The sequence below is a fragment of the Cornus florida genome, unplaced genomic scaffold, assembly GCF_030987335.1.
Source record: "Cornus florida cultivar Cherokee Brave unplaced genomic scaffold, ASM3098733v1 CherokeeBrave_3.0.0_Hap2_Chr03, whole genome shotgun sequence".
Taxonomy (NCBI): Eukaryota; Viridiplantae; Streptophyta; class Magnoliopsida; order Cornales; family Cornaceae; genus Cornus; species Cornus florida.
In genome coordinates this window covers 50,993,135-51,002,989 of record NW_026775573.1, presented here as the reverse complement: position 1 = coordinate 51,002,989, position 9,855 = coordinate 50,993,135, and the positions used below count along the sequence as shown (strand labels likewise).

Here is a 9,855-nt window from a genome sequence, read left to right as displayed (position 1 = left end):
TGCAAATTCCGGCCTGTAGACAATTTTCATGTGTTGAACCTCAATTTACACAGTAAAATAGCCTGAGCAGGTAAAGTGGCTGCAATGTACTATCTCAAACCCTTATGTAATTATGTCACAAGATGGTAAAGGACAATACTACCCCTGTATGATAAACCACAATGCAGGTGGTGGAACCCCATAAAAGTCATGTAATCACTGTTTTTGACATTAAATAGGTAAATACACCTTAAGACCAACAATTTTGTTTTCATACCTCAGTTATTTATCTGATGACTGGTGTTGCTGTTTATGGTGCCGACTGTGTAATTGTTGAGGGATATGTTGTACTCTGCTGGGCTGATCTCAAAAAAAAAAAAAAAAAAAAAATGATAGCGGAGCTGGGCGGGGCAGGCACGGGTAGATTCATCTTCCAACAGGGCGGGGATGGACTCTGAAAATGTCCTGAGCACGGGGCGAGGATGGATTTGTCAAAATTTTGACGGGGCGGGGACGGGTTTAGGCAAACCCGCTCCAAACCCGCCCCATTGCCATTCCTAGAGAAACCTACCGATAAAAATAAGTGATAGTTACCTAAATTCAAATATATGTAATTTGTAAAACAACTTATGTTTATAAATACTACACAAGTCTCTCTTCGCAATCAAAAAAAGTGAGAGAGCCTCAAACATTATAGTATTTTGATTTTAATAGTTCTTGAAAGTATTGTACATGTGTAATATATTAAGCCAAGATTCAATATCATTATTTTTTGTCCAAAGTAATGCTATTGCAATCTTGAAATAATGTTCAATGCATGTTGCAACATAGATAGTGACACAATTATTTTGAGACTCAAAATAATAGTGTTGCGACCTCAAAATAATGCCTTGAAATGATGATATAGGACAATTTTATTAGATTTTATTTTATTTATATTTTTACCTTTTACCATTTTTAGCGAGATTTATTTTTGAATAGTTTCTTTATATTTTTAGTTTACTTAGACAATTAGTTTCCTTTTCCTATTAGGTTTCTTTATATTACTAGTTTTAAGTACTGCAATAACAAAATTTAACCCTTCAATTAATAATCTATCAGATTACTTTGCAATTTTCCTTTTTAACTTTGTAAATTTAAAGTTGTTTATGGTTTCTTCCTCAACATTCCTAACTTTCTGTTCTTTCAAATGTAAGCTACAAGCCTAACTTCCGGTTCTTTCAAGTGAAAGCTAAAGTCCAGAACACATTAAATAGAAGTACACCATTATTTTCAAAGTTGAAAACATTTTTCTTACGTGTCCAATAAACACTACAGGTAACAAAGTATTCCTATCCAAATATGGAAGCACAATACTAAGTTGCTCTTTCCCGAGTCACGTTTTCTGATCAAAGCAATGATACATGTAATAATTGATTTGGAAGGCATGTTATAGTGACTATGATATCATGCATTTTCTATAAACTCTGTGAAGAGTTAATACACATGTAATAATTGATTAGTTGGTCTAATGCAATGTGTTTTTGTGTTCATCCAAAAAAACACAACAAATTACACTAATTATGACACGTAAGTTGTGTAATTGGCAATTGACATAAGGAATCTATACTTATTTAAGCTGAACAGTGAGTCATTTCAAGAAGTCATCAGCCCCCAGGTGAGCCAAGCCACAAGATAATGACCCTTCAAAAGGCCAGACCTGGCCATCAAGAAGACAGAGACACCTCAGACATGTCCCAGCAATGAAAGTCTCCCCCCCCTTGCCATGAGAGTATCAAACATAAGTGGGGGTGGAGCCAACTTGTAACTATTATGTGACAAAAGTCATGTCACAGAGTAAGGGGGAAAGAGAGATAGAGAGATACTGTTTTGAATCTCATTTTAATACAAGAGCACTCTTTCCCATGCTGATGAAGTGTCTTGTATTTTTCTTTATAGTCATATATATATATATATATATATATATATATGTATGTATGTATGTATGTATTTCTAGAGAGAGAGAGGGGGTGTACGTTATGGAGAAAAATCCACTCCTGTTAGTACTGGATCCAATTCCGTCCAGTTTGAAATGCATATGAAGTGCCATGTATTTTTTTGCAGTTATTATATATATATATATATATATATATATATATATATATTCCAAGGAGTTGACCTAAAAAAGACTTATGTTCTAGTGCCTCATGAAGTATCAGGTTTCAGGATCAATTCCTACAAAGTGCAAACAATTTCTTGAAGGGGTTTGTGTACCAACTAATATATATATATATATATATCTATACACACACACATAGATAGAGAGGGGGTTCTGGAATGAGTTACATGTTAATACAAGAGCACTCTTTTCCATGTGAAGAGGAGGGGTCATGGATTTTTCTTTTGAAGTGGAGGAAGATTAAAAGCAAAAATATTATTTCTCTGCTTTTTCTTTTCAGCTAGCCCTCTCTTTAAGACTATTCCATCTTCTAATAAAGCTTAAATACACACATTACATAGAGAGTTGGTCCCAGACCTGTAGGGCAAGGAAGGAGAAGGAATAAAGCACCAACACAAAAAGCTACACTGGTTCCATCTTCCATGCAACCTATCCATGCTACATAATTATATTTAGATCATTCATTAAAAAAACATTGTAATGATATATTAATAATCATCATCTTTTACTTCTTACATCCACTGTTGTTGCAGGCACATGTTTCCAGCCCCAAGAGAGTGAAAAAAATAAAATAATTATTGAAAATAGAAAATTATATACCCATGTGTATCTATACATTCTACATCAAAGTACACAATTGTATATCTTCGAATGCTCCATTTCCAACCTCTTATTAATTTCTTGCACACATGAGAATGAGGATTTGGCAATTCATAGAACATCCATGGGTTGTTTTAGTAAAAATGACTTTGTACAATGGTAAAAGTACCAATATTGATAAGTTGGAAGTTTTGAATTTGAGTTTAAAAGTTGTTTAGGTACAATCTAACTCTGTTTTTCACAATCTTCTCATTCCAACATCTTTTTGCGATGAGACTAATGAGTGGAAAATACTTTTAATGTTATGAGACTCTAATGAGTGAAAAGTCGAAATAGTGTTATTAACAGATTAAATTATAACATGTAATAATACGATGGACTGAAATAAATTTTTTTTGTTATGTGATAAGATATAATTAGTTGATAATATCGATTATATACAGGAAGGTCTTTATATGAGTCAGTAGTATATTATTATAAATATATGGGTCCTCCATGAATCATCAAGGCGTTAACATTAGTGACACACAATAATTTTGTAATGGTGGCAAGCATTGATTGCCTTGTCCACTTTTTTCCTTTTGTATAATTTTGCCCACTTTTTGTTCAATTCATATCCTCATGAAAAACCAATATGCATAGTTGTCATTTATCATAATAAGAGAAGAATTCATCAGCCACATTTTATGACTGAAAGTGCAACTTCATCATCTATCATTCGAAGTAAAGAGCCTACTTTGATTAAAGCTAAAGGGCATTTTTGTCATGCCAAGTGAGAGAATCAACTTTACTTTTTTTTCATGATCTATAAGCTTTAAATTTCTGTTATCCTCCAACGGCTGCTTTATTGATTTAATTTCTCATGAGACCTGTCTCTCTCTCTCTCTTCCTTAAAGAAGGTTATTGTAGATAGATAGAGATAAAGCTCACAACAAAACCAGTTTTTGCTGAATACTAATCTCTTCCTCTTCTTTCATTGAGAAGGGAAAAGAAAAGCAAACAAAGGAAAGGGAAGGCTTAGCTTCTTCCTTGAACTTGAAGTCTCTTTTCCTTTGAAGATGTTTGATTCTTTAAACCTATGCACACTTGAAGTTCCTCAGATTCCTTTTACTTTTCTTCTCTTTTCTGAAAAATCCATTATTGTCGAAGCTCTTAAATTCATTCCTTTCTTCTTCAAATTCTCACAAACTTAATTTTCCAAAGAAAAAATGGCTCCCTTTATTCTTCTAACACTCTTCTTCCTTGTGGGCACTACTTCTTCTGTCACTAGTGATTTTCATGCCTTGAACACTCTCAAACAAGGCTTTGAATTCACTGACCTGGCCTTGAGCACTTGGGATTCTTCAAATCCGAGCTCGGTATGTTCGTGGGTGGGAATCAAATGCTTCCATGGAAGAGTGGTTTCACTTGATTTATCAAACATGAATCTTTGTGGCTCTGTTTCCTCTGCCATCTCCAGCCTCGATAGGCTCTCCCAACTCTCCCTCGCCGGCAACAACTTCACTGGCGAAATCAAGATTGAGAATCTGAGTAGTCTTCAGTCACTCAACATATCAAACAACCAGTTCAGTGGTGGCCTGGATTGGGACTACTCAACAAGTCTTGCAAACTTGGAGGTGTTTGATGCTTACAACAACAACTTCACTGCTTTCCTTCCTATTGGGATTTTGGGGTTGAAGAAACTCAAGCACTTGGATTTTGGAGGGAATTATTTCTTCGGGAAAATCCCGCCAAGCTATGGAAACTTGATGGGGTTGGAGTACTTGAACCTGGCGGGCAATGATCTGCATGGGAGAATCCCTGGTGAGTTGGGAAATCTCACAAACTTGAAGCAGATTTACTTGGGCTATTTCAATATGTTCGAAGGCGGTATTCCGAGAGAGTTTGGCAACTTGGTGAATCTAGTCCACATGGAGATTCAAAGCTGTGAATTGGATGGCTCAATCCCTCATGAATTGGGGAATTTGAAGTCACTTGAGACACTGTACTTGCATTTGAATCTGCTCTCGGGCTCAATCCCGAAGAAACTAGGCAACCTAACAAGCCTAATCAATCTTGATCTGTCTAGCAATGCACTTGCTGGGGAAATCCCATATGAGCTCATTGGCCTCAAACACCTCAAGCTCCTGAACCTGTTCCTGAATAGACTTCATGGGCCAATACCGGATTTCGTTGCTGATTTGCCTGATCTGGAGTGTCTTCAGCTCTGGATGAACAACTTCACCGGTGTCATTCCCGAGAGTCTAGGCCGAAATGGGAAGCTCCAGTTGCTCGATTTGTCCACGAATAAGCTCACTGGTACGATCCCTCGAAACTTGTGTGCTTCAAACCAACTTAGGATTTTGATCCTCCTCAAGAATTTTCTGTTCGGGCCCATACCTGAGGGGTTAGGATCATGTTCAAGCCTCACAAGAGTAAGGTTGGGGCAAAACTACCTAAATGGTAGCATCCCAAATGGCTTCATTTACTTGCCTGAGCTAAATTTAGTTGAATTGCAGAACAATGATTTGTCAGGAACTATGCCGGAGAACGGCAATGCCACGTCGAAGCCGACTAAATTAGGCCAGTTAAACCTGCAAAACAATCTTCTTTCAGGCTCTTTACCATTCTCACTTTCCAATTTCACTTCCCTCCAAATCCTCTTGCTTGGTGGAAACCAATTCTCTGGTCCAATCCCTCCTTCTATAGGAGAACTAGAACAAATCCTAAAGCTTGACCTCAGGGGGAATTCGCTTTCCGGCCTAATTCCTCCGGAAATAGGGAACTGTTTCCATCTCACTTACCTAGACATGAGCCAGAACAACCTCTCTGGCTCAATACCATCCGAGGTTTCCAATATCCATATATTGAACTACTTGAACTTATCAAGAAACCACTTGAACCAAACCATACCCAAGTCAATAGGCTCCATGAAAAGCCTCACAATTGCTGACTTCTCCTTCAATGATCTCTCCGGAAAGCTCCCTGAAACAGGCCAATTCTCCTTCTTCAACGCCTCCTCTTATGCCGGGAATCCTCAGCTCTGTGGCTCACTTCTGAACAATCCTTGCAACTTCACCACTATAACAAAACCACCCAAGAAGTCCCCCAAAGACTTCAAGCTAATATTTGCCCTCGGCCTATTACTATGCTCTTTAGCATTTGCCTCCGCAGCCATACTAAAAGCCAGGTCATTTAGGAAAAATGGCGCGGATTATTGGAAGATGACAGCATTTCAGAAGGTCGAATTCACGGTCTCTGATGTGATTGAATCCGTGAAGGACGGCAATGTGATAGGCAGAGGAGGTGCAGGGACTGTGTACCATGGCAAAATGCCTAATGGGGTTGAAATTGCAGTGAAAAAACTTGTTGGTTTGGGCGCTAATAGCCTCCATGACCATGGTTTCAGAGCAGAGATTAGGACTCTTGGCAACATCAGACATCGAAACATAGTGAGACTGTTGGCATTTTGCTCAAACAAGGACTCAAACTTGCTTGTGTATGAGTACATGAGGAATGGGAGTCTGGGAGAGGCATTGCATGGTAAGAAAGGGGGGTTGTTCTTGGGGTGGGACTTGAGGTACAAGATTGCTATGGAGGCTGCTAAAGGCCTGTGCTATCTCCACCATGATTGCTCGCCGTTGATCGTGCATCGCGACGTGAAATCGAACAATATTTTGCTCAATTCGAGCTTCGAAGCTCATGTTGCGGACTTTGGGCTGGCCAAGTTCTTGGTGGACGGTGGGGCGTCGGAGTGCATGTCCGCGATTGCTGGCTCGTACGGCTACATTGCTCCTGGTACGTTCCTATGTTGCGTTTAATTTGAATTAAATTTCTATCAATTTCAATTTACGAGCGTTTCGTTTGATTCGGTACATCTACATATCCTAAATGTGTTAGTGTGGTTAGTTAATGTTGTCAATGGTGACATTGTCAAATTTCATTGTCATGTGTGACTTTGTCAATTTAAAGTCTATTGAGTCAGGTACATGTGATTTTGAACTAGACATAGTTTTTTTTTTTTTTTTTCATACAATTTAAGTTAGCAATTATTCAAAATATAATATAATATAACTTAATACAATAATTTTTTTTTTTGGGATCAAATAAGACACAATCACCATAATGATTTTATAGTTTTCTGAACCTCATTTCACAAATTAGTCTCTGCTTTGTTTTGAAGTCCAATGGATGGAAACACCATAGTTGTTATTTTTTCACAATTTGATCTAAATTTCTCATTTTCTGTCAAATAATTTTTATCTTTCAATTTCTTTTTATCAATTTATTAAAATAGTAAATTATTTTTAACCAAACATACCTTCTTTTGTTTTTTTTCCTTCGTCAAAATCTGCTAGATCAAAACTACTACACTTAAACAAAGTTATAAGATGATTATTAAGCAAATTGTTTTGGACATTTTAGTAATTGTATCAAAATAAAATTTTGAACCACATAGTACTATCAGACCATTGCTGTTTGAGCCAAACTGAAAGATTGTGATCTGTGCTGCAGAGTCCAAAAAAAAAAACAGAATACAGTGTTTAGAACTTTTTGGGTAATCACAAACAGAAGACCAAAATTCTGTGGGGTCCACTCTTTGATTATATACTTATATATAAACAGTTACACACATATCTATATATATATACACACACACACACACAGGAAACAGAGTAATGCTATTTATACATAATCACTATAAAAAAAAGAGATCTTATGAGAATTATGATAATGTCTATCTCACCATAAGACTGTTTTGTATAATGTATGAATATGTATATTATATGTGTGTGAGAAAATCTGAGCTAGGAAGAAGGAAGTGGTCAGTCCGTCACTGACATGGATGGGTCTATCAAAACAGTGTCGAGTATCGTGAAAGCTAACCAACATGCACATCAATCTACGCGTATGCAAAAAGATAGTACAAAATCTGTAAATCAACACCACACACACTTTTTCTCAGATAAGACTACGTTTGATCTTACGAAGTGATTGTGCGTAAAGTGTTGTCCATTGTTTTACCACTATATATTATTATACTACTACTACTACTACTACGTAACAATGTTTCTTCTTTCTTTGGGACCACCACCCCTTGTGGAAGACAACACATCTCCAACACTCCAATCTTACACAATATTTTCCACGTCACATAAAGATCAGCATGACCCTTCTAGGACATTATATACTAAAGAATTACCCAAAATAAAATAAAAAATAAGTAATATAATATTATTATAATAACAATATAAGGGTATTATTGACTTTTCACACTCAAACTCACTTTTCTATGCTCCAAGAATAGCGCATCAAATTGATAGTTGTCTATTCATTGGGGGCATTATTAACTTTTCACACTCAAAAAATTAATGGTTGAGTTGTCTGTTTATTAAGGACAGTACTGACTTTTCACAGTCAAACTCACTTTCCCACTATCAACAAGGAGAGTAATAAATGCTAAATAATTTGTCTAAATTTACTATAATTTACCCAATTTGTTATAAAATGTCTATCCCCATTTACCCCATCTTTATTTTCTTGCCTTCTAAGAGTTCATCAATTCAAGAGTTTGTTTGATATATTGTAAAACATATTATCATCTATCTTGATGTATTATAGTTAAAATAAATGTTACTTGCACAAAGTTTATTATTGTAGTAAACATTTTGTATCTTCATGTCATTGCAGAATATGCATACACCTTAAGGGTAGATGAGAAAAGCGATGTTTATAGTTTTGGAGTTGTCCTTCTGGAACTCATCACGGGGCGACGCCCAGTGGGAGATTTTGGCGAAGGTGTGGACATCGTGCAATGGAGCAAGAGGGTAACCAAATGCCACAAAGAAGAAGCCATTGGCATTGTTGATACAAGGCTAACCACAGTGCCCCAAGAGGAAGCAATGCACTTATTCTTCATTGCCATGCTCTGCATCCAAGAGAATAGCGTTGAACGCCCCACGATGAGGGAGGTGGTCCAAATGCTATCGGAGTTCCCTCGGCATTCACCGGATTTTCAGTCGTCGACTTCATCGGTCGTTTTCCCACAACCCAAGAACCTTGAGAAAGAGAAAAGTTGCCCAAAGTTGAGAAAAGATCTCTTGATTTAAAAGCTTGAATTTTAGAGTTTTTATATGGTTTGGCTTTTTTTTTTTGGTTATGGCCTTGCAATGTGCAAAGTTGATATTTTTTTGCTCTTTTTTTTTTTTTTTTTTTTTTTTTTACTTAGATTTAGGGAAAGGCAATTTGGCGTTGAGATAGAAGTACTAGGAATTAATAATTCATCACTGCACTACATTTCAAGGGGTGCCTTTTAGGTAGGAGAAGAGCTTTGCAGTGCTAACTTGCTCTTTGTATCATACTATATACATATTAGATTTCGATTGCTTTAATGTCATTTTAAAATTTTCTATCCAAATATTTAAGGACTCAATTTTTTTATTTTTTGGCTTATTTTATTATGGCCTTTCAATCCCACAAGTGAAAGAGATTGAGAAAATCAATAATCTTATACTTTTGTTATTCTTTTTCCATACTTTATAAGCAGTCACAGTATCTAGTTCCATACATTTAGTGATATGACATAAAGTATTTAAAGAGTTAATTCATTTATAATTATTTTTTCTGTCTCATATTAGATATTCATTTTTGGTATTATAAGTTTTTATAAAGGGTTATATAATTAATGAATTGTCCCATTTTAAAATTACTAAGTTTTTGTTTAAATATATATATTATCAAATTGTGAGATTTTTAAAAATTTAAAGGGTAATTATAGAAAGATAAATATATTTTGTTTTAACTTTTCAAATGGAACAACTAATATGGGACTATTATACAAGAAAATGAACGACGAGTATATAATTATATTATCATGTAATTTATGTTTTGTTTGGTAGAAATGAAGAAATTTGTAATGACCCTAAAATGATACCACCTATATATATATATATATATATATATATATAAAAAATATATAATAAAAAAAAGATCGGCATGACCTATGCTAAAAATGATCCCTACGACAACCTACTTAAATGCATAAAAATGAGCTGGCTACTGATGGACCTACAAAACTTATCTAAACTGTCCCAGTACACAATGCAAACAATATAAAACATTTCCAAAACAACAACATC

General features: G+C 35.7%; 1 protein-coding gene across 1 annotated transcript; it reads left to right on the top strand.

Annotated features, from left to right (window-relative positions):
- The first annotated feature begins 3,569 nt into the window (after window positions 1–3,569).
- LOC132300498 (leucine-rich repeat receptor-like serine/threonine-protein kinase BAM3) lies at window positions 3,570–9,134 on the top strand. The gene is made up of 2 exons (XM_059797604.1): window positions 3,570–6,514; window positions 8,408–9,134. Exons 1-2 carry the CDS (start codon window positions 3,946–3,948, stop codon window positions 8,824–8,826), a joined length of 2,988 nt encoding a protein of 995 aa, XP_059653587.1. The 5' UTR covers window positions 3,570–3,945; the 3' UTR covers window positions 8,827–9,134.
- The last annotated feature ends 721 nt before the right edge of the window (window positions 9,135–9,855 follow it).